Genomic DNA, 26012 nt, shown 5'->3' with positions numbered 1-26012 from the left:
AAAGCATCAAGAGAGTATTAATCTGTCACTTTGCTGCCTTCATGGCAAAATATTAAGACGGCATCGCTTTTTCTCCTTCCGCTTCTCTGTTGCTTCTAACCATGAAAACACTGGGAGGAAAATGGTTGGATATTTATCCCCTCTAACTGCTGTACATTTCACATGTGAGAGTGTGATTGTGTTGGCGCATTACGAATGGTAGCTTTGGTGTTGAAAAGTCCCCTCATTTGCTCATGGCATTTACAATTAGTAAATTAAAATGATTGTATCATATTAACAGTGGCACAACTAAAGTTTATAGTAGTCCTTTGAGGGCTGTGGGGGGAGACAAAGCAGCTGTTGCTGTTTGTTTATGCAACTCAGCAACATATGAGCACTGGTCCCTCAATGGGGCTTGGCGGGCTGGGCTCTGCTTGATCTTTGAAGGTTGCTGCTGTTTGAACAACCCTCCCTGTGTCCCATGTAACACCATCTGTCTCACTAGGAATGTGGGAAGATTCAGCACACCCTAGCAGTTGTCATACCGTTTCTGGGCTGTCTTTTCTGCAATAGTCTTTTGTGTCATTGCTGTTTGGTATGGGGAAGGGGAAAAAAAAAAGACTGACCTCCTACCTTGAACATCCAGACTAGATGACTGCAGCTTTCTTTTTCTTTCTTTCTTTCTTTCTTTTTCTTTTTCTTTTTTCTTGATCAGAATTCAAAGTCACAGCACTTTTCTCACTTGCTCAGAAAGGTCAGCTGTGTTTGATTCTATCTTTATGCTGCTTTTTTAACTTGTTCTTTCTGCCAACTTTCCCTCCTGTTTTGTCCTGGCTACTTTGCATTGCAAAAGGGGGAAGAAAGAAAGAAAGAAAGAAAGAAAGAAAGAAAGAAAGAAAGAAAGAAAGAAAGAAAGAAAGAAAGAAAGAGGTTAATTGTCTGATTCAGGTTTTTTTTTTCTCCCCTCAGCAGTGAGCACCCTTTGCATCTGATAACAAATAAATCTTGCATATAATCACAGTGGTGAATGATTCAGAGGCACGAGAAAGCGTTTCAGAGGAACAGTTTTTAAGCTGCAATTATGAAGAATTATACATAGTTACAGTATGCTAGCAATATAACAAACCTCGGTTTGTTCTTGAAATTTAAAAATCCATTCTTCCCAACGTTGCATGTCTTAATATAATTCCAAGGCAAATGCTGAAATTGCATTCAAATTGGCTCCAGGTTTGCTGCCAACCTTTTGATTTTTATGGCAGCACCAATGAAGCAAATAAACATCCGTGCAGAGCTTCTACTTGGACAAATAAATACAAAGCTGCTTAAATAATTTTTTTTCCTCCTCCAACTGCGATCCTGCTATCTATCCCTCTGTCCTTACCCTTCCCTCCCGCTTTATATATAATTATGCAAACGCTCTCAGACCCATATTTGCAGAAAATTCATGCTGGCATCTTTCACTCTCCTAGCACCAAATGCTGACCCAAGGAGCGGGCAACCGTAAGTTCAAGTGCACCGAGTGTGGCAAGGCCTTCAAGTATAAGCACCATCTGAAGGAACACCTGCGAATCCACAGTGGTGAGTCTTTGAGGTGCCTGGGCCCCTCATTTGCATTTTGTTTAATGAATTGACTTTTAACAAGGAGATGGGTTAAGATTCCTGCACCTTTATTTAGAATCCTTTGATGTTTCATAAACGGGATCTGATTCGGCCTCATTTTCCATATGGTTCAAAAAATAGGGCTGCCTTCTCCTCTACGTTCTCACTGCCTCTTGGAGAAATATTGATTCTCTTACTTATTGGTCCATCCCTCTTTAGGTGTTTCTGATTTTTCAAATATAAGACCCAAAGTGAGAAATCCTAGTAACATCCTCCACCTAGCAGCCCTGTACAATATTATGCTGGATTTTCTTGAAGCCCTTCAAGATCTAGTTTTCTTTTTTCCTTTTATTATTATTTTTTCACATTAGTAATTTAGAGCAGCTAGGGAGCCCAATAAACAGGATATTGGCCTAGTTCCAACAAACAGATAATATAATTTGCTTTCTTTTAGCTTAATGTTATATGTGGAGACACTTGATATGTGTAAGGTGATGTGTAAGGTAGAGATGGGTTGAATTCATATCTCACACTGAGACATATTTGTTGTAAGTACAGTTTCTTGAGCAGTTCAGTCTTACAGATAAGCAAGATTATCAATTTGTCATGGCCAGTTCCTAGTTTCTTTCCCTCCCTTTTTAGTTATTTTTGCTTCATATTTCTATAGAATTGTTAGATACAAACAAACCAGGAATAAGCCAGGAAACTATGAACCAAGCGAGTATTTCATTTCTATTTCATCTACTGTTACACTAGGGCAGGGGTCTTCAAACTTGGCCCTTTTATGACTTGTGGACTTCAATTCCCAGAAGTTGAAGTGCCTGGCTGAGGAATTCTGGGAGTTGAAGTCCACAAGTTATAAAAGAGCCAGGTTTGAAGACCCCTGCACTAGGGTAAACCAATAACAAACAAATCATGTTTTATTAATTGATACCTCCCTGATTATATATCAAACAACCTACCTAACAGCAGAGTCCAGCAAGCGAAACTAGCCTTTTATAACTTATTCAAATCTTCAGTGGGTGATGTTTGTAGCATAGGGCTTTTTCATTTGTTATACCCTTAAAAGTATGCAGTATCTGTAAACTGTTTTTCCAAGTATAAAAAAGTGATATATAAACAAAGCAAACAAACAAGCAAATCTCTTTATCACTTATCAAAGATTAGCTGCAACTTTCCAAATTGGGGTATATTCAGTGGAGCTATGTTTTTTTAAACAACAACAGTTATTTCTTTGATCTCCTGTCCATTTTACATTAGGTACAGAACAATGGAAAAAATGGGTCAATTTCAATTTTTCAGTATATGAAAATCTAACTGAACTTTTCCCCAGTCAAAAAGTACTTATTCTGGCTTTCCATTATATAACTTTCCAATCTACTGAGAAGCTTACTCAGAAGTAAATTTCACTGATTCCTATAGAACAGGTTTAGTACTGAATGGGAGAGCATCAGGAAATTAGGCAGTGATGATCCATTTCCATATTATTACGCAAAAAGTCTACATGAAATTTGATATGTAGTCACAAGGACAGACTTCATTCTAAGGGAGTCTTTATCCTTACTTCTATAAGTAAATATGTTTGCAAAAAACAAACAAAATCCTTCAGTGTAATATTTTACAGTTTTGAGCTTTATTGTACGTTGTAATAGATTAGAAAGCAGATTTTGTTAATATTTAATTCACTAATAATTAACTTATAAGTATCTAAAAATCAAGTAATGAATGTTGCTTTATAAAATGTAAATCAGTCCTGGGAAAGTTTAATCAAAAATTAAGAACTAAATCCCAAGATTTTTAATTGGACAAATATAAGTATGTTCTAATATGCTCATTCAAGCAAATAGTTTAATTCAGATGTAAATACAAACCACCATTTCTCACTATGAGAATATTCTGTGGTGACATTTCTTCTTTCCTTTTCTCTTTCTCTCTTGTCTGCCACTAAAAGAAGTTTACTTCTAATGCCAAAACCTCAGGAACTGTGATTGTGTTTAAACTAGAAGTTGAGATATACTTGGATCTGTGATCATAATTTAATCCTGGATTATTCTCATTACTCTTTGCTTAAGTAAACACAGTTTTCTGAATGCAGAAGTCATGGGAAACTCTTGTTTACATATATTTAAAAGTAGAAACTGTTACTCTAATGATAGACAAGACTTTTATAGCTTCTTTTCATATAAGGGCAATCAGAGTTTCCTGTTTCATCTTAACTGGCATTTTAAATCACTTAACTCTGATGGATCATTCCTCTTGCTTAATAATCTGCCTATGAATCATGGTGAAGTCAAAATATTCTTTAAGTTTAAAAATGAAACTAAGTGAATATAGCAGCTGCTCTAGTTTAATGCTCATATATTTTTAATGCAGTATTAGCTTTATTTGTTGAGGTATAGTTGACTGTGGCTGTGATCATATAACATACCTATCTGTAGTTAAGTGACAGTGATTTATTCAATTAACAGAAATTTTTTCAAATCACACAATTTGCTGACCTATAAACTAACAAGTTGAGTTGATACAACATGCTAAATGAAAATATGACTGGTTGGTTGGTGATTCAACATATTATGTAAATGGGGTCCATATATTTGTTAAAGATTCTGAGATACAGAAGGCCCTTAACAACAATGCAGGCCATATTAGATCTTTTTCTTATGTTATTTATTTTATTTATTTATTTATTTTAATCCCATTTATATCCCGCCCTTCTCCGAAGACTCAGGGCGGCTTACAATTTAAGCACAAACCAATGTGCTTAGCAGTAGCCTTCATTCTATGTATATGCCTGCTTATTAGGGCTTTCGCCCGCCCCCCCAGCGGCATTATTACAAAGTCAGCTTAATTGCCCCCAACAATCTGGGTCCTCATTTTACCTACCTCAGAAGGATGGAAGGCTGAGTCAACCTTGAGCCTGGTGGGATGCGAACCTGCACTAATTACAGGCAGCTGGTGTTACTTAAGGAGGCATGTTACAGGAATATAGTCCATAAAAGTATGCTTAATAGTTGTATTTGAAGAGAAAATGTTATCACATTTGCGCATTGTGCAGACTGTAATAGTTCCTGAGAAAACACAGATTATGTGAATGTTATAGTACTTTTTTCCCCTCAAGTTTGATTGACATTGATAGTTATTATTTATTAGGCAATGGTGCTGAATAATGAAAGGGGAAATATAATTGCTGCATTGCTGCTTTGACTAAGAAAAACTTGAGATAATTAGGAGATTTTAAGGAGGCAGGACAAAGAGGGAGGAAATCTGTCTAGAGATTTGTGCAGTACATACAGATGATTTGCTTCTAGGTGCCCCTCAATGTTTCCTGCACCCCACCCACCCCTAGCTTTAAAAGTTTCTAGTTCTGGATTATCATATCAATTTTTCCTGTGGTATATGCTAAACACAACATTTATCATTCTCTCTCTCTCTCTCTCTCTCTCTCTCTCTCTCTCTCTCTCTCTCTCTCTCTCTCTCTCTCTCTCTCCAATGTTACATAATAGTATATAGAAGTTAAGTGGGAAAAATAGCATTGTTGTAGGTCAATGGTGCAAAACCTATGCTATATGCTGCCCAGAGTTGTTTGACACAAGATGGGCAGTGAATGCATTTCATAATAACTAATAATAATAAAAAACTGCAAATGGCCTATCAGTTGCTATTTTGCATCTCCAGGATTTCTTAAGACAGGGTGTGCAATTCTTTTGGCCTTCTGAGGAGGGTGCATTTTTGGAGTTTGGGAGGGAAGTAAAATATTCTTGGACCCCAATAATCTTCCTGGTCCCCTCTCTTAAAACAGATTCTAGCCCCATAACTTTTGAACAGTGACCCTTGATGCATTATGTAAAGCTCAAGACAATGGACACTGCAAACACCTGTCTTCCGTACAAGGAATCTATGTTTGTAGTTCTCCATGTGCTCCCCAAAATTTCCAGCCTCCAAATTCTGAATTATTAAACTCATTCCAGAATGATGGAAAATGGAGTCCCATTTTGCCTCATTCCCTTCTGTTTCCTTATCTGTTGAAATTTCCTGCAGTGTCTGATTCACTGTAGACCATTGTTCTCCCTTACAGCTAAATTTCACAAAACTGTGGCTTGCATGAAACATAATTTGTTTCCAAATTATGGCATGATTATTAATTTTCTTTTGAAGGCCATCATTTATGCATTTTTATCCACTTTTGGAAACCATCATCTACAAAAGAGGAAGAGAGGAAACAGGAAAGAAAGAATTCAAGAGTGTGAGACTTGTTTCTAAATGTAAAAAAATATGATTTAATCTCCCACAACTAAATGAACTTTTATAACAGTAAAGATTCAATAATTGAAGGTTTTAGATAAGAGATTAGGGATGAGCAAGAAACTGTTTGCTTCAGAGAAATATTTACTACCCTTTGATCTTTTCCCAGTAGGTCATCTGGAAGTATCAACAATTAAAAGCCAAATAAATATCCATAACTTGTTCTCAGGCAGAATTTGTATTTTGTTTCAATTTAGGATGTTGTATGAGGGGAAGGAAAGGGCAAGGGAACATATTTATAATGGTAGAATATGATACAGCTAACAGTTACAAGCTCAAGCTCATTTATCTAGGGTAAAATAATTTCTAGAAAATTCAGTGTTGTGTTACTCAAATAGAGAACTTGTTGTAAAGTAAGTTCATTCAAACTGCATGTTGCCAGGGTGCTTCAAAAAAAAAATCATTGCAAAATTGCATCCTGCCCACTCTATTTAGGTATTACAAAGATTATTATATTTAGGTTTTCAAACTTATTTGCATAAGTACATTACAGGAGAAGCTTTATTCCCTTTTTAAAAACAGACCCAGTTGTTAGCAGCAATCAAAATTAGGACTACCAGAAAATTAGATAGTTAGACAATTATTTCCACTTGGAGAGACTTAAACATAATTTGAAAGGTAGGAAGGAAGAAAATGTAACATGAAATGCACAAACTTTGCTAGCTTGGCATAACCTAGCTGCTGCAACAGAAATCTAAAAACTATTTGTGAGATTGTGAGTTACTAAAATTTAATCTTACAAAATTCATTGCAGGTGAAAAACCATATGAATGTCCCAATTGCAAGAAGCGTTTCTCCCATTCTGGTTCATACAGTTCACACATCAGCAGCAAGAAATGTATTGGTTTAATCTCTGTAAATGGTCGAATGAGAAACAATATCAAGACGGGTTCTTCTCCTAATTCTGTATCTTCCTCACCTACTAATTCAGCCATTACACAGTTGAGAAACAAGCTGGAGAATGGAAAACCACTTAGTATGTCTGAGCAGTCAGGCTTACTTAAAATAAAAACAGAACCACTAGATTTCAATGAGTACAAAGTTCTGATGACAACTCATGGCTTCACTGGTGCTAATCCATTCATGAACGGCAGGCTCGGCGCAACCAGTCCAATAGGAGTCCATGCTTCTACACAAAGCCCAATGCAGCACTTAGGGGTGGGAATGGAAGCGCCTTTACTTGGATTCCCAGCAATGGGGAGCAATTTAAGTGAAGTGCAGAAGGTCCTACAGATTGTAGACAACACCGTTTCTAGGCAGAAAATGGACTGCAGCAGTGAAGAAATTTCCAAACTGAAAGGTTACCACATGAAGGACCCATGTTCTCAGCCAGAAGAGCAAGGCATTACATCTCCTGGTATTCCACCTGTGGGTCTTCCAGTAGTCAGCCATAATGGTGCCACTAAAAGTATTATTGACTATACGTTAGAAAAAGTTAACGAAGCCAAAGCTTGTCTCCAGAGTTTGACTACGGATTCAAGGAGGCAGCTCAACAACATTAAGAAAGAAAAGCTACGCACCCTAATAGATTTGGTGACCGAAGATAAAATGATAGAAAACCACAATATACCCACTCCATTTTCATGCCAATTCTGTAAAGAAAGTTTTCCTGGACCCATTCCCCTGCATCAACATGAACGGTACCTCTGTAAGATGAATGAAGAGATCAAGGCAGTCCTCCAACCTCATGAAAATATGGTTCCTAGTAAACCGGGTATGTTTGTTGATAAGCAAGCTCTCCTCCTATCATCTGTACTTTCTGAGAAAGGAATGCCTAGCCCTATCAACCCATACAAGGACCACATGTCTGTACTTAAAGCGTATTTTGCTATGAATATGGAGCCCACTTCTGATGAACTACTGAAAATTTCCATTGCCGTTGGCCTTCCTCAGGAATTTGTGAAGGAATGGTTTGAACAACGAAAAGTCTACCAACACACAACTTCCAGGTCGCCACCTCTGGAAAGGAGCAATGCCAAGGTGGTGCTGGCTGCCACCAACAACACTCCCACTAAAGACTCTTTGTCAGCCAGGTCCCCTATAAAGCCTGTGGACTCTATAACATCACCATCTATAGCTGAACTTCATAACAGTGTTACTAACTGTGATACTCCTCTCAGGCTAACAAAACCTACTCACTTTACCAATATTAAACCAGTTGAGAAATTGGACCACTCCAGGAGCAATACTCCTTCGCCATTAAATCTTTCTTCCACATCTTCTAAAAACTCCCACAGTAGTTCTTACACTCCAAACAGTTTCTCCTCTGAGGAGCTTCAGGCTGAGCCTTTGGACTTGTCTTTACCAAAACTAATGAAGGAACCCAAAAACATTATAGCTACAAAGAACAAAACAAAATCCAATAGTGTAAATGTAGACCACAACAGTGTTTCTTCATCATCTGAAACCTCAGATGAGCCACTGAACTTGACTTTTATCAAGAAAGAATTTTCTAATTCAAATAGTTTGGATAAAAGCACTAATCCAGTATTTGGTATGAATCCTTTTAGTGCCAAACCTTTATATACCACACTTCCACCACAGAGCGCATTTCCCACTTTTATGCCTCCAGTTCAGACCAGCATTCCTGGCCTACGACCATATCCTGGAATAGATCAAATGAGCTTCCTACCACATATGGCCTATACATACCCAGCTGGAGCAGCTACCTTTGCTGACATGCAGCAAAGACGAAAGTACCAGCGGAAGCAAGGATTTCAGGTAAGGCTATGACTTATTTCATGACTTTATAATAGTTAATGACTTGAAGCCTAATTCTAAAGTTTTGTGACTCATTTAGTTTGTTTTTAATGAGCAGATGGTTTAAAAAGAGAAATGAAACTTATGAGAATGATTAAGATAGGCAAAAATTCATACACAGGAAAGCTTTTCCTAGTAAGCTTGCAGTGGCAAAGAAAAGGCTGCTGAGAGAAATAATATCCCTATATGTAAAATAAATATAACCCTGAGTGACACCCTGCCCCCATCCCATCCCCACCACCACACTCCCCCCCCCTTCTGTGGCTTCATTGGTAAAGTGTTCACCACAGTCCTTAGAATTTCTCAGAGAATTATGTGGCAATGATAATACAGCAATAAGCTCTTTATAATGGGTTCTGACTAATCTTTATAAAGCTATTAAAAGGTTTATGAAGATCCTCAGACCAGACTTACTTTCATCTCACCTATTCCATTTTTCACATATCTCTGTGCCACCCACTTATTCTGTCCCACAGACCTTTTGGGGAAGACTCTAAACAAATTCCAATACTTAAGGAACATCTGTCATAGTCTTCATTTACGCAGAAGGATCTAATCGTTTGCCATCTTCAAAAAAAAAGATTAAATCTTGAATTAGAATGCTGTTTTATAAACTATAGGTAGTAAAAGGAAACTGGCTCATAGATCACACCTACTTCCTCTACTTTAATAGCTACTACCTAAGTTTCAGGCAGGAGGCTTTCCCATTATCTACCACAAGATCTGTCTTTAACTTGAGATGATGAAGACTAAACCAGGGAACTCACAAACAAGCATACACTGTGTCATTGAGCTACAGTCTTACACTGTTTTTCACTGTTTAGAAATAGCAAATATAGAAATATGGTATTTTGATCAAATGAAATTCATTCATAGCTAGGAGGTAAGGTATATTGGTACATAGGCAGACAGACAAATGAAAAGATTTTCCTGTATGATCCATTAGGTTCCATTAATACTTTTACGTACCAGTAAATATGTTTTCTATTTGCAATTGTAAAAATCATGTATAGTTTAATGTTACAGACCATAATCTCTCTTTAGACAATAGAAACATAAGTAGTACAATACCTCTATAATAGCTGTTTTACGATTCCAATTTATGGTACATCTGCCCTCTTTGCAAATGAGTTTAAGCTTATTTAATATACTCAGATATAGTACAAGAAACTGAACTGTCTGATAGCAAATGGAAATGTTTCTTATCATGCAAGTTTGTACTCTCTTTGGATCAAGACAAAATAAATATAAAGAAATTTAATAATTCACTGATCCACATTCATTACTGCTTAATGCTGAAGGCTGTTTTAACACAGACAGTGCATTGATAAAACGTGTTATTAATATTCCCAATTTCAAATTACAAAATTAAATATAAAATTGTAGCTCAAGGCCTTTAGAAGGGGGACATACATGTAAATGGATTGCATAATAATATTTTGTACCTAAATATAAAATTCAGTCAAACGCGTTCCAACTTTTATAGTGTGTGTGTGTGTATGTATGTATGTATGTATGTATGTATGTATGTATGCACCCGTGCAAAATAATCTATGTGGCTACTTGTGTATGTATCTGCGTGCATGCATGCACACACACAACACACATAAACATACATATGGCCTCAGCTTACATTTAAAAACTCATGCTCAAAGCTGTTTTGCAAAATAAAATATCTGCAAAGCTAAAAGTCATGCTATGAAGTAGGATAATTAGTTTCCTTCTTGAGGAGTTACATATATACTGCTTTATCTCACTAGTAGAACTGTTGTGTCAGAAACACAAGTTTAAGCTTCACTTGGTATATGGACCTTTCTGTTAATTTTTCAGGATATTGACATTAACCTGAAGACTCTATCTCTAGCATTTAACACAAATGTAAAGTTAAAAGTTTGCATTTTTTATGATTTGGACCCACTCTGGCAGTCCATAATTCCAATTACTGTTAATAATTTCAATAATTTCATTATTTTGAAAAATTACCCTGAAATAGAAATGCTAAGTTAAAGCCATAGAGGTGTAGTTGTAGTATTGATTGTTTTAATTTCAAAGAGTTTCAGAGCAGGATATGAAAAAATAAAATATTATTTATTACTTATTGAAGTCTTCCTTACATGCACAATCTTATTTTGAAAACCTTGCTCTCCAGGTTTTTCATAGTAATCTGTACACCAGAATTCAATATACAGTCCATGTAAAATATGACCCTAGTCATATTCTGAAATATATTATTTTGTCTGCTTTGTATATTTTAGAATTGCTATAGAATGAGATGTAGAGGAATCACAATTACTGTCCCTTCATATCTTTGTAGCCCTCTTGTGAACTCATTGATTTGTTCTTTGAACCAGAACATGTTCAAAGAAATAGAAATCTGTGATCTTGCTTGTATGTCTCTGAAAAACGAAGGAATGGAGGATAAGGAACAAGAAAAATGAGTTACTTGCATTTCCTTCTTCTCTCCCAATTCTCATCACCAAAAGGTGCTCATTCAGTGTTGATATCTGTGGTTGTACGACAAAGTATTACATTATATTTTGATCACATTGTCACTTTTCACAGGAATAAATCCCAAAGAAATATGTGGAATTGACTGTTTTTGATTTGTCAGTTACACATGGCCTCTGATAACGATTTTCTGTTCTCTTCCACTGCAAAGACATACCATTTCATAATATCAGACACTAGAATCTCAAATTACTCTTGGCATTTGACCGCACTGCTATCTTAGCTACTATGCCATTATTGCCATATCCTTCCAGCCCACTACAGGGAGAGATTGATTGGATGCCAGCCTATGGGAAAGTCAACAGAGCCTAGCTACTACTTGAAAATGAAACTTTTCAGCGATATAGGTCTATGTACCTTGTTAGATTCTCCACTCTTCTTTGTAACACTTAGTATCTTCTTTGTAATACCACAATATTAGTTTATATATACTCATTTACAAGCTTTAGAGGTAGGAAGGGACAGCAGGAAATAAATATCTAATATGATGTCACCCAAAGTCTTGTAACTAAGTTTTCTAAATACTATAGGAAAAAATATGATTCTTTGGAAGCCCCATGTTATTTACAGTATATTCAGATTCAGGAGGCAAGCAAAGTATATCTACCGGTAGTTTGATCCAAGTGTGTCCTTCTATGAATGGGAACGTACTGTCTGTTTGTAAAGGGCACAACTTGGGTAATCTTTTCTTTGGAGGAATTCATTCTTTCTTCTTATAACCTTCAATGTCACCATTCAAACTGTTTGGAAGAATCTCTCAATCTTCCAAAACAACCATAAAGGTTGCTGCTGGGATTTGCAATCAAAAGGGGAATTTACACCCCCCCCAAACAAAAATATGCTGCCATTCCATCTTCAAGATCATCATTGGCAGAACTGTGATATGTTTACGGAGCATTAGCATTCCATAGAATGCACTTGCAGAGTTTTCCCACAAAACGCATCCTTTAGTATATGGTTCCACTTTTTGAAAACGTTGCAACTGTGAACCGCTGTGAAGCCATTTAATGCTTATAAAGATAGGCTGTAGTGAACATGTGATAAGAACGTAAGAAAAGGAAAAAAATGGAAACATTGTTTTTATACAAAACATGTGGTTGTTTCACAGGGAGAATTGCTTGATGGAACACCAGATTATATGTCAGGTCTTGATGACCTGACAGACTCTGACTCCTGCTTGTCCCGAAAGAAGATCAAGAAGACAGAAAGTGGCATGTACGCATGTGACTTATGTGACAAGACATTCCAGAAAAGCAGTTCCCTTCTGCGACACAAATATGAGCACACAGGTATGGATGATTGCAATGTATAGAGACAAGACTTAACAGTATAGGTAGGCCCACAGAATATAATGCAGTTAAGGTATGGAACAAAATGATGCTCATTTTGCTTATTGCAGCTCTCCATTTCCATCCATTGCTCAGTTCTAAAAAAACATGATAAAGCTCAGTGAAATATTTTTCTTTTAAAAAATTAACAATCAAGAAAAATTAATCCATGGACTAGGGCAGCCAGTGTAAAGTTGAATCAATGCCTAGTGAAGAAATAGCTACTCAGAATTTAGCCCACGGTAGCTAAATTCTTAATAGCCATCAGTGTCCAGGAAAATAATTATATGTAGGTATATAGATAACAAAATGTAATCTTTCTAAATAAATATGTCCATTAACACATACAAGAGAACACAATTTTTAGACAAGAGGGACTTCTGTTTTAGAAGTTTTTTTTTTAATTGCTTCTATACCACTTGTCTCATATCAGTCATATAAAAGTATATTGTTAATTATAGATGTTATTTTTAAGGAATAATTCCTCACACTATGACTGCTTTCAGGAGGCTATAATAAAATTGCTTTGCTAAGCTGAATGCACTTAGCTAAGGAACACGGTGGCTCAGTGGGTTAGGACGCTGTGCTTGTCAATCAGAAGATCAGCAGTTTGGCAGGTCGAATCCTGAGTGCCGCGTAACAGAGTGAGCACCTGTAACTCATCCCAGCTTCTGCCAACCTAGCAGTTCAAAAGCACGTAAAAATGCAAGTAGAAAAATAGGGACCACTACGGTGGGAAGGTAACAGCGTTCCATGCACCTTTGGCGTCTAGTCATGCCGGCCACATGACCACGGAGACATCCTTGGACAAGCGCTGGCTCTTCGGCTTTGAAACGGAGATGAGCACCAGCCCCTAGAGTTGGAAATGACTAGCACGCATGTGCGGGGGAACCTTTACCTTTACCTATGCACTTAGCTACTGCACCGAGCCACAGCGAATAGCCTCCATGTGATACCTACATCATGAAAAGAAGGTCTGATTACAGAACTTTGTGAAAAAATAAGGATATTATCCTCATCTTCAGTGAAAAGCTGAAAGTTATTATGGAATAGCAATCTAAAAATACATATAACTTTGCCTCTAACAGGCACAGAAAAATATATACCTATAGATATTATATTAAAATTCAGAAATATTTAGCATTCTGGCCTTCATATTGTACAGTATTACAGATCTAGAGAAAATTATACACAAATTTGGACCTTGAGAATTATCCAGGAAAGAGTAATTTAGGAATAGTAAACTAAAGAAAGATGTTTGACATTGGAATCTGCTTTTTAAATATATTCAATAAATATATTAACTATATTTACTCTTAGGACTCTTTTTGTTCTGTTCTAAAAGACTTATTTAACTTACAACAGTTTTCTTCCATCTGGTTTGCTCCAGAAGTGTTAGTACTACAAATTTCAGAATCCCAACCAGCATGATCAAACTTTGGGATTTCTGGATATTTTAATCTCATTTCATCTGAGAAACTATTTGGAGAAAGATGCCTTAAACGAAGGAGCACATGTCCCTGAAAAGCTGAGATAATTTTTCACAGTAATGGTGTTTATTCTACTGTCTGTAAAAAAGACATTTGAAGAAAAAAAAATCACTACATTCTACGTATATTTTAAATATCCATTTATGCTTTGCAGCACACATCTCCTGTTTATTAACAAAAATCAGGGTACATTTCTCTTGAATAAATGATTTTATTATATATGATTTTCAAATAATTGAAAACCCATTCCTCTAAACAATCTTTTACTTTATCTTATGAAAGTTTGCATCTGTAAATATCCTCCTTGGTCTTTCCTGTTGTGTATGTAAATAGTTAGCAATAAGCCATAGAAGATATTGCAAACACTGTGCAGCTTTGCAAGGTTTAAAGCGGGAAAATAAGGTGCAATCATTGGACGCCACAACCAAGGAGCGGGAAAACAGACAGTTTGTATTGGTTACAGTTCAAACGCTTTCTCTATAAAAGGGTTGCAAGATTTGACATTTGACAGTTGACTTTGTGTATTCAATAAACTCGTTCAGTGTTAACCACTCTGAGTCCTCGTCAATTCGAACCAAACAACTGGCGACGAAGGTGGGATAGACAGAAGACCAGAGATTAGGAAGAATTGTCGTGAAGGCGGCAAAGTCCGAGCGAGTCACAGTCAACCGAGCGGCCGCGGCAGAATAGGGAAAAAAATTCTCCGAATGGCGCAAATCGGGTCATTGAAGGAATTTGACCCTAACTTCCCCGAAGATTGGGAAGAATATATTGGTCAGGTCGAAGGATTCCTGTTAGTGAACGGAATCACCGACGACCGAAAAAAAGCGGCGGCACTTTTGACAATTTGCGGCACACCGGTCTACAGAGTCGCTGTCGGGCTGTGCCAGCCACAACCAGTCTCCAGCGTGCCCTATGCCGACCTCCTTGCAAAACTAAAGGTGCACTTTACTCCCCGAAGGTCCGAACTTTTTTGGCGGCGCATCTTCGAGAAGAGAAATCAGAGACCGGGGGAATCCATACAGAAATTCGTCGCTGCCGTTAGGGAAGCCGCAGTTCGTTGCAAATACGATAGTTTAGAAATTAGGATTCGGGACAGAGTTGTGCTAGGCTTACGCGATGAACAATTACAAAACAGAATAATCGCCAAACCTACTGGCGATTTACAGGAAGTGCTCGACGAACTCCTAACGTATGAGTCTACCGGGTATCGCGACCCCCCCCGCAGTAGCATGGCGACAGCACCTGAAATTAACCAAGAGGGCTATGTGGACTGCGGGGAGGTGGATCAGCAGTGGGAGGAAGAGATCGCCGAAGTCTCCAGGCGATTTGGGAAGATGGCACCCAGACAACTTAGAAGCGAAGGGCCCGAACCCGGCCGCCGGCAACAACCCGCAACACCGCAGAGACCACCGACCGGGGCACAACGACCGTGGCGGGACACCGCAACCAGACCGCGCGACAACGACACCCAGAACCGATGCGGCAGCTGTGGCGGCAACCATCCCCGCGCTTCCTGCCGATTCCGCACCGCCAAGTGCAGGGCTTGTGGCAAGACCGGCCACATCCAGGCCATCTGCAGAAACCGCGTCCGGGACTCCCGTCTGAATGAAGTCGATGTGTGGCCAGAGGGTAAGGTAACCCCCAATGCTAGTGGCAAGGAGACCCCTAGATCCCGGGCGAAATTTTCAAACCCAGGGGAGGTGGCCCGAGTCAATCGGAAAAGGCAGGGAAGGGGGCACAATTTTCCGGACGGAAAATTAAAAATCACAGTCCTTCTGCAAGGGGTTCCTTGCAGAATGGAAATCGACTCTGGGGCTTCAGTGTCGATAATTTCCACTGAAACCCTGAAAAAAATTGAACAACTAAGTGGAAAAAGAATTCCACTTAGCCCAACAAATATTCAATTAACGGACTTCCAAAAAAGTCCAATAATCGTAAAGGGAAAGACCAGCCTTAGAGTTAATTTTAAGGGATTTAAGGGGGTCTTAGATGTGGTAGTTACGGAGGGGAATAGGACTAGCTTAATAGGGCTTAATTGGTTTCCTGCCCTGGGAATTTGGATAGGGGGAATAAATTCTGTGATTAAAAATAAGACCCTCGAATCCGTCTGCAAAGAATTTGCAGACGTATTCGATGGATCTCTAGGCAAGTACAAAGGGCCCCCCATTAATTTTAACCTAGACCCCTCAGTAAATCCAATCAGGCTAAAGGCCCGGAGGGTACCTTTTGCCTTAAAAGAAAAAATTGAGGCCGAGCTCGACCGGCTTGTAGGCCTCGGAGTTTTAGAACCCGTTGAGGGCGGTTTATGGGAGACGCCGATCGTCACACCCCTCAAACCCAATGGGGATGTGAGGATCTGCGCCGACTATAAAGCGACCCTCAACATTGGAATGAAAAAGCATGCTTACCCGGTCCCGACGGTGAAGCAGGTCCTCGCCACGATCCAGGACGCCGCCATCTTCGCCAAGCTCGACTTGGCGCATGCGTACTTACAGTTGACTGTTTCCAAAGAGGCTGCAGAGGCGCAAACAATTGTTACCCACAAGGGGGCGTTCCGAGTCCACAGACTGCAATTTGGGATTGCAGCTGCTCCAGGCATCTTCCAAGAAGTGATGGAGAGGACCTTAAAGGGCATACCTGGAGTATGCCCTTACTTTGATGATGTCCTAATAGCTGGAAAAGATGAAGGAATGTTAGTAGAGCGGCTGGAACAGGTACTGGGTAGATTTAGAAAGGCTGGATTAAAATTAAAAAAGGAAAAATGTAGCATAGGGGTTAAATCCACTGATTTTTTGGGGTTCAGGATTGACAAAAGCGGGGTCCACCCTACCCCTGAAAAAATTAAAGCAATAAAAGGGGCTCCTGAACCAAGGAACAAGGCTGAGCTACAGGCCTTCCTAGGCTTGGTAAATTTTTATCACACTTTTGTGCCACATAAGGCTGCCATTGCAGAACCACTGCACAGGCTTTTAGATAAGAAGACCCCTTGGCATTGGCAAGACAAGCACAAAGTGAGTTTCCAGACCTTAAAAGATATCCTTTCCAGTAGCTCAACTGTAACCCACTTTATAGAAAATAGACCAATCTACCTGGCGTGCGATGCTTCGCCTTATGGCGTCGGGGCAGTAATCAGCCATTTAGACACCCAGGGAATGCAAAGACCCATTGCTTACTACTCCCGCACACTAACCAAGGCAGAGCGGAACTATGCTCAAATTGACCGGGAAGCTTTAGCCATAGTGGCAGGAGTTAAAAAGTTCCACGACTACCTGTATGGCAGGAACTTTACAATCCTGACAGACCACAAACCCCTGCTGGGACTGTTTACCACAGATAAACAGACTCCCCAAATTATGTCTCCCAGGATGCTGAGATGGTCCATTTTCCTCTCAGCATATTCATTTTCCCTCCAATACCGACCAGGTAAAGACATGGGTCATGCAGACGCTCTTAGCAGATTGCCCCTTAGCACAACAGAGGAGGACCCTGCCCCAGTGGGACAAGTAATGTCCCTACAAGATATTCCTGATCTGCCCCTAACTGCTAAAGACATAGCGGAGGCAACCAATAAGGACCCCATCTTAAGGAGAGTAATGGCCTGGGTCATGAGCGGTTGGCCCAACGCCAACCCAGACGTAAAATACAGTCCATTTTTCCGAAGGAAGGATGAACTATCAGTTCATATGGGTTGCTTACTTTGGGGAACTCGTGTAGTAATCCCAGGAATCCACAAATCAGCTATTCTATTTGAATTGCATGAAGGACACCCTGGAATAGTAAGGATGAAGGCCTTAGCTAGGAGTCACTTGTGGTGGCCAGGATTGGACCAAGACATTGAGGAATGCGTTGCCAATTGCCATCTGTGCCAACGTTCCAGGCCTGAACAACAACACATCCGCACACATAAATGGGAGTTAGCTAGGAATCCTTGGTCCAGGATTCATATTGACTTCGCTGGACCTTTCCAGGGGTTAACGTTCCTTGTAGTGGTCGACAGCTACTCTAGATGGCTAGAAGTAGTACCGGTCAGTTCAGTAACGGCAGGCAGAACAATACAGGCATTAAGGGGCCTCTTTGCCACTCATGGGTTGCCGGATTTAATAGTGTCTGATAACGGGCCACAATTCACATCTATTGAATTTCAGGATTTCCTCAAGGCCAACTCGATTAAGCATAAGACTTCTGCACCCTTCCACCCCTCCACCAACGGATTGGCTGAAAGGAACGTGAGGACCACGAAGGACGCGCTTAAAAGAATTATTCGAGGTGACTGGCATCAGAGACTAGCTGAGTTCTTGTTGGCCCAACACACAACCCCTTGTTCGGCTACAGGGAAAAGTCCAGCTGAAATGAGGTGGGGAAGAAAAATCTTGACCAAGTTGGACAGACTACACCCCGACCGACTCCAACCAAACATTGAATTTGACATTCCTAACAGAACATTCGAAGTGGGGGACTTGATTTGGGCCAGGAACTACGCCCAAGGGGATAAGTGGATTCCTGGGGTGGTAACTGAAATCTTAGGTCCCTTATCATACATCATTGAGGGGGAAGGGAATAGGGTCTGTAAAAGACACATAGACCAGCTGAGGAAAAGATCTAGTGGGTGTGTGCCAGCTGAGGGGGACCAAAGCTCAGTTAGGGCAAACAGTACAGATAACATTTGGCCTGAAAGTGGTGTAGTGGTGGGGCAAGATGACATATTTCCAGATGCCCATCAACAACAATTCAGTCCAATTGATTGGGAAATACCCCTGCGAAGTAGGCCAGTGACAACTGAATCCCAAACACAACCTAATACACAAGGCAGTACATCTGAAGCCAGTAACCCTGAGCCCAGGTCCAGTAGTAACCAGCATAGTAACCAGCAGCCAAGCAGTCAACCAGGAAAAGGGGCCCCTAGCAGCCAAAGTAACAGATACCCTTCTAGAATACATAGGCCACCAAAATACCTAAAGGACTTTGTAAAGAAATGACACCAACTGGGGGGTAAGGGGTGTTGTGTATGTAAATAGTTAGCAATAAGCCATAGAAGATATTGCAAACACTGTGCAGCTTTGCAAGGTTTAAAGCGGGAAAATAAGGTGCAATCATTGGACGCCACAACCAAGGAGCGGGAAAACAGACAGTTTGTATTGGTTACAGTTCAAACGCTTTCTCTATAAAAGGGTTGCAAGATTTGACATTTGACAGTTGACTTTGTGTATTCAATAAACTCGTTCAGTGTTAACCACTCTGAGTCCTCGTCAATTCGAACCAAACATTTCCTGTATTATTTACTAACACAGAATGAGTTTCCCTTTGAGGATACAGTCTAGCAAATATTACCCTTGTAATGTCTTTTCCCACTGTACTGGGATGTGGAAGCTGGTGGCTCTCACCAACTTTAATTCATCATAAGGGTTAGCAATGCCTCCAATCTAATCTATTAATACCTTTCCTCATTGTTGGAAGCTTATCATCTTAGAAATTACCGCTCTTGAATAGTTAGCCGTAAAGTATATCAGTGCATGATATGGAGATGCGCTAATCCTATCCTTTTGGATATGGCCATGGAAATTTATTCTTGATAATCTTGGTAATGCCAAAGGGGAAAAAAAACCCTGCCCAAATGCAACATATTAAAATCACATCAATTGCTAGTAAATTAATTCAGTTATTGAAACTTTGTTGCCTTGCAGTTTCTTTTAAGAAAATCAGACCTTATATGTGAATCTTCATAAAATGAGAACTAAACTGTTTTACTATAAGACCATTGCAATATTGGATACGCTATGTTCCCTAACCTATTTAAAATACATCTAAAGAAGATGGTATTTATTTATAGAACATTGTATTTATGGGATTAATGAGAGAAAATTCAAGGTGCTTTGCATTGTGTGGCTCATTTATAGGTATATAAATATAAACTTTCTTTACAAAACATTATTGAGATGGAAGTATGTATTAGACTGCATGACATGGGAAAGTTTGGAAGCTTTTTATTCTTGCATCCACCTTCTCCTAAATGTTATTACAACCAAGCAAATATTATTTACTATACTTATGCTTCTGCTAACCCCAAACTTTAATATTAAAATTCCCCTACTCATATATTGGGATATAGTTGAATCTTTCAAAATTGTTCATCCATGAGATCCATAGATATTGATTGAAAGTGGAAAGACTGAGAAATTGATCGGCCAAATTTTGTTACATCATTCTGATTTGCAAAAAGATTGTGCAGAAAAACAAAAAGTATATAATCCAATTTTCAGCTAACAAAGACATATTTCAGGATATAATGGAAGGATATAGGGCTCTGTGTTTATAAATATTGCTTATTTTTGCCCTGTTTTTTTAAAATAGGGTTAAAAAGCAACAATGCATCTAGAAGAAAGGGTTTCATGTTGGTTAGGAAATTCTTGGAGGTGAAGTTCACATATCTTGGATGTTTGCCACAGAAAAAAAGAAGCAGGATATTTGGATTTCAGTTCCTTTCAGTTTTCCTGAAAATTTATTGAAACATTAGCAGTGCTGTATGCATATTTGCAGCCTAACCAGGAGATAGTTAAAAGTGGAGGAGAGGGTACTTCCAACTCAGTTTAAATGTGTTTAATGAGGAGCAAAGTCTGGACCGGGTTTCCTGTTTGGTTAGGGTCCCCATAACATGGTGGTATCTTCTCAGTGGAAGAATCCTCTTGGATTTTTGAATACGCTGCATACCTGATTAGTTTACAGACCTCGTGTATCAGGGAGCGACGGGAAATATTTTATCCTAAATTCTACAAAGGAAGTAAAAAGATTTGGTCAAACAAACAGCCCAGTCCTGTCAAGCCTATTCAAAAGCAAATCCCACTGATGAAATGGATGCAGATAAGGGTATGGGATTGCAGCCAGAAGTAATTTGGTGGACATTTCTGTATCAAGTCACTTACAGTAATGGTAGCAACATGAGAAAAGTAACAACAGCAGCAACTCTCAGCTCTTTTCAGTATATTAGAAGGAAGACATGCAAACCAACATTGGCTGCTCTTAACATTCTACTGTGTACCTTATGTAGTTATCCATCTGAAGTTTACTTCCAAGAGAATGTAAAGGCTACTTGCCTTTTTTCTTCTTTTTTGGCCTCCTTTGCAAATGTTAAATTAACTGCAAATTAAACTGATAAAGTTATGGGAAAAGCCCGCACAATGAAATGGCTGTCTCCTCTAGTAATATATATGCGAAATTTCAATTTGTGTTCAGGACAAGACTCTCTGAACTGCAATTAACCTTTACTTCTCATGTCTAAATCGTTATCCTTTCTTCATCTTTTTGGGGAGACATTTAGTGTTTTTTCTCCCCTGGTTTTTCCAGAGTAACACAAATAACAATCTTAGTTTAATGAACCCAAAATGTTGATCTCTCTAAAGATGCAGTTCTCTTTTTTTTTTTCTTCAATAGCTAGTTATACAAAAATATTTTTCAGGCTTTTGCCACATTATGGTATTTATTAACTTTAAAAAAAACCTTAAAAATAGAAGTATTAAAGCAGTTTTCTGAATTATCATTAAGTATTTTTAGGATATTTTTTATTTTTTTTTGTAAATTGCCTTGTTTAGAATTCTTTACCATGTGGTGGTTCTTGAATTAGTATGCTGCCTCAGTCACAGATTCTAGGTAGCTCACAATTACATAAAATATGGATCAATGATCAACAAAAATGATTCATCATATTTGGTAAAATCATGAAACTAAAAATCATCTGTAACCAATTATATCTATTACTTATATGTTCAAAAGCTCTTTTGGATTGATACACTTCTACAGAAATTATAGAAATATGTAATTTCCAAGTTTATACCATGGAGCAAACAATTTAAATCCTATATGTTACACCCAGCTCTCCAGTATCTCCATATTACACGTGAGCTTTTGGTAAAAGCCAAGACAGTACTGTAATGTATAAACCTATATAAGCCAGGAAGAAGTGCCACAATAATATTTGATGAATGAGCAAATATGAGGTCAAGGACCTGATGTCCTAAGACCTATGGAGTGTAAGGATCCTTCCTTCCTTCCTTCCTTCCTTCCTTCCTTCCTTCCTTCCTTCCTTCCTTCCTTCCTTCCTTCCTTCCTTCTTCCCTCCCTCCCTCCCTCCCTCCCTCCCTCCCTCCTTGTTTTACTATATTGGTAATGATGGGCACCTGCTAAAGTGAAATATGACCAATACTGAAACCTCTCATCATCTTGTTTCATGTCTTTAGGCTACGTTATATTATGGCCCAGAGGTATTCTACCCCTGGATGGTGCTTTGCAAATTTTAATAAACATTTTAATATCCATCTAAAAGTTAAAAAAAATAGCACTGCCGATCAATATCTAATTATCTTAACTGAAGGTTGTGAGCTGTCCAGGTTGACATTGGCTTGGCACCTCAGCACATAGTAACCAGTCTATAAAGGAAAGATTTATGACAAGTTACATATAGTCTTGTTTTGAACCAGTTTCCATTTCCCTGGAGGGCAAAAAATACCAGGAGAAGAGAAAGCAGGAATCAGAAGCTTACATGAGTTCACAAGATTTCAATTTCTCTTAGCTTAAGAGATACTTATTTAGAGCCACTTTTTATTATAGCTGTTGGTAGCAGTCAACAAATCCAGACAACCAACTGGGGCCTGAGCAGAGTTTGTATGACAATGAAATTAGGCCAGATGTCAAAAGTAGATGTCTATTTTTTTTTTCTTTTGAGGTGCTTGGAGTTAAAATAGTCTCACACCTAAGACTAAGAAAATTACATGAACATATTTTTTATTAGCTGTTGTGCTCACGGTTACCTACCTAAGTAACACATCACAACCAAGTGGCCGATTCCTGAATCATTAAGCAGCTTTTCACTTACAAAAGCAGCTCTGACTGGTCATGTAGGGCAATTCCTATTTATCATAAACAACTTGGAGAATACAATAGCTATTTTCAGGAAAGTAGACAGGATATTAGCCTAGTACAGGGGTAGGCAACCTTGGCTCTTTTATGATTCGTGGTCTTCAACTCCTGAAGCCAGCTATGCTGGCTCAGGAATTCTGGGAGTTGAAGTCCACGAGTCATAAAAAAACCAAGGTTGCCTACCCCTGGCCTAGTAGATTCCAGGACATATAATTCTGGAATTCAAAAAGATTAATTTTGTGCTATGTCATATAACTCACAGAGCAAACTTGAGCCACTTGCTTTATTTTGGGCTTTGAATCTTATTCACATGATATGAGAGCAGAATGAAGAACAAAATGTCATGAACACCATCCCGAGATCTAGTAGTAGTTAGGAAAAGATGAATAATCATACTGGTATCTTTTCAGAAAAGTAGAGAAGAAATTACCTGGAAAACGATACAGCAGAACTGCATCTTCTAGGCAGTTATTATCTGTAAGCATTTAAGGAAGAGGAGAGAAAAAGTAATTTTGGTTTAGTCCTGTTCTCTATGAATTTCCTGCAGAATTTTATTTATTATTTATTTATTGAATTTATGTGTCGCCCATCTTACTGTCAAGTGACTCTGGGCACTACAAAAAGATTAGAACATTCAAAACATTAAGCATTAAAATTAAAACATTAAAAATTAAAAGTTGACCAAAAAAAATCTGGATAAAAGGGACTGTGTATAAATGGAGGTGGAAGTGGGATCATCTCCTAATCTACTAACCACTTTCACAGTGGGATGCCCCCATTGGGCTCTAAAGCCAGTGGGCAGAGCCAGGTTTTTGGGCCCTTTCAGAAGGCCAACACAAGCAGATCTCACCTTGAGGGGCCTGATGGATTGGTAAGGATCTCTGTGGCTGTATTTTTAATTATTTTTATAAAACATGCAGTGGGAATGATTTTTTTTCCTGATGAGCATTCATGCTGCTATAACTTGCACTTTTATTTTCTCACTGGTTGAATAAAATATTGTTGTTCAGCTTTCATAGCAAATCAGCTTTCTTTTGCTGTCTTTTCTGAATTCTCATCTCATGGGTTTTCCTTCTTTAGAGTTTGATTCATAAAACATCATATGTTGTTTGGAGATAATTTTCTGTCACTAGATTTAAATATGAGGACTTCTTTTTTGTATGCTTTAATAATATATAATTTCCTGGAATAAATTTAAAGCTGATGAAATTTACACCAGAAATGGAGGTCTCTCTTTTTACTAACAATAGAGTAAGTGTAGTATTTGCAATTACGCCAAATTGCACTTATAATGCACCTTTAACCGCCTCACTTCACTCTGTCCATTAAATCATCCCCACTGGGACTATTTCTAACACCCAAATCCCTAAGTAACTTCAAGAAAACCTTTAGAAAATCAGAGCTTTGGCCAAAAGCTTCCTAATCTACCTTCAGCTTCTGGAATTTCTCCATTGTTCACTTCCCAAAACTACTCATGCTTATACCACTGAAATCAGGAAATACACAACTTTTTAAAGCACAGACATGTCAGCGTCTATATTTGTGACTTTTATTTGTTAGTATACTTGACAATGAAAATACGATTCTTTAGCTCAGCAGTCCCCAACCTCTCTGCCTTGGTGGCCCAGCGGGGGTGGGGTGGGGAGGGATAGTTCCATGCGAGTGGCAAGTGGGTGCACACCACTGCGCACAGCTCCATTTGTGTGAGTGGCAGGTGCATGTGCCCACCGCTCGCATGAAGGGAGCTTCATGCATGAGCACAGGCAGCTGCCACTTGTATGAGGGGAGCTTTGCGTGCAAGCACAGGTGGCTGCCACTCACACAAGCAGCCGCCATCTGCACAAGGGGATGTTTGGATGTATGCACATGCTTGCCAGGCCCTGTTTCAAAAGACTGTGGCCCGTTAGTGGGCCGGGGCCCAGGGGTTGGGGACCCCTGCTTTAAATAGCTTTTTTTTAATGATTAGATATAGAGATAGAGATAGATAAATATATAAAGATTATTTCTCATTTATTATTGTGATAAAATACTATAAGTTCAACAATAATATAACTTTTATTCCATAAAATAATGAGCTTTTAAAAAGGACAAAGAAGATAAATTAGGTGATTTTTTTTTAACTCAAGGTCAGTACTAAGTCCCAACAGAAATATTTGAACAATACAAACGTTGTCAAAATGTATAATTTCTCCTATAGCAAGACATTTTTAGTCAAGAATCATATATCTACATGCTTCAATAGTATTGAAATTGTCTTAAATAAAGCTTAAAATTTCCCCTCATTAATTCCAGCCAGATCATTTCAAAGGAGTCTCCATCATAGAACAGCCTGCCCAAACATCCAGTGAGAAGAGGCTGAATTCTGTTTGATGACCGGAACAACAAAGAAGGATAAAATAGCAGCATAGTGTTTTTTTGTATTAAAGGTCTCCTGCTGGATTGAATAAAGAATAAATAAATCTCTCAGGGGGAAAAAATGGAAGCATCAAAAACTAAAACTGTTGAATGATCTAATAGGTTAAATTGAGACATAATAAAACATAAAACCCTCCAATTCGTTGCTAGTCTAGCTTTGCTTATGCTTGAACATGCCAACAGTAGAACAAGATACCTAGATAGAGGGTGGACTCTTTCAATTTTGCAAGGTACTGTATCTTGGGTTCAGGATTATGGGCTAATAAGGCCCTTTCAAACTCCATTTTTCTGTGGCTTATGAGTATACCACTGACCTGAAAGCCATCCATTCTTCCTAAGCATTCAAGTCTTCATCTGATTTCTTTTACATTAGGAAGACATACATCGCCAACAGCATTTTTTTCCTTGTTTGCTTTTTCAAATCTTCCCTCCCTAGTCATCCAGCATTTATGCCCATATGTTTTCAAAGAAATGAGAAGGATTTTCCTTTAAAAAAAAGCAAAAAAACAAAACAAAACAAAACATTTATTCCTTGTTCAAATTTTAAATAACTGGTTCTTTCTCTCTTTCTCCTTCCATCTTAGGAAGTCGTACCTAAGGTCAGTTAATATGGCTGGTTTTCCTGTTGTCTATGGGAGTGAAAGCTATTCTTCCTATCACATGTCCATCAGTTACCATTTCAACAAATATGCGATAATAATCCATTCTGCTGCCAAGATGT

At 38.6% G+C, this 26012-nt stretch overlaps 1 protein-coding gene and 1 long non-coding RNA gene across 5 annotated transcripts in view; one reads left to right on the top strand and one right to left on the bottom strand.

The window, feature by feature from the left end:
- ZEB2 (zinc finger E-box binding homeobox 2) overlaps nt 1–26012 on the top strand; it is a 50081-nt gene that overhangs the window by 15450 nt on the left and 8619 nt on the right. For 2 of the 4 annotated variants that reach the window (XM_083348747.1, XM_083348748.1), the window contains exons 5-7: nt 1449–1557; nt 6635–8601; nt 12257–12437. In XM_083348747.1, the coding sequence (XP_083204873.1) occupies nt 1449–1557; nt 6635–8601; nt 12257–12437 (2257 nt within the window). Of the gene's footprint in view, nt 1–1448; nt 1558–6634; nt 8602–10954; nt 11068–12256; nt 12438–26012 lie in introns of those variants that run through there. The other 2 variants (XM_083348749.1, XM_083348750.1) reach the window with 2 other exon arrangements.
- On the bottom strand, nt 641–25688 carry LOC310631961. Its single transcript, XR_014490747.1, has 4 exons — nt 25606–25688; nt 23307–23351; nt 11084–11144; nt 641–809 (listed from the first exon to the last, which is right to left on the bottom strand). It is a non-coding gene; the product is annotated as an uncharacterized lncRNA (long non-coding RNA).

This window comes from Vipera ursinii, assembly GCF_947247035.1.
Source record: "Vipera ursinii genome assembly, chromosome: 1".
Classification (NCBI taxonomy): domain Eukaryota; kingdom Metazoa; phylum Chordata; class Lepidosauria; order Squamata; family Viperidae; genus Vipera; species Vipera ursinii.
Note: the sequence above shows the minus strand (reverse complement) of the source record. Positions and strands in the feature narration are given on the sequence as shown.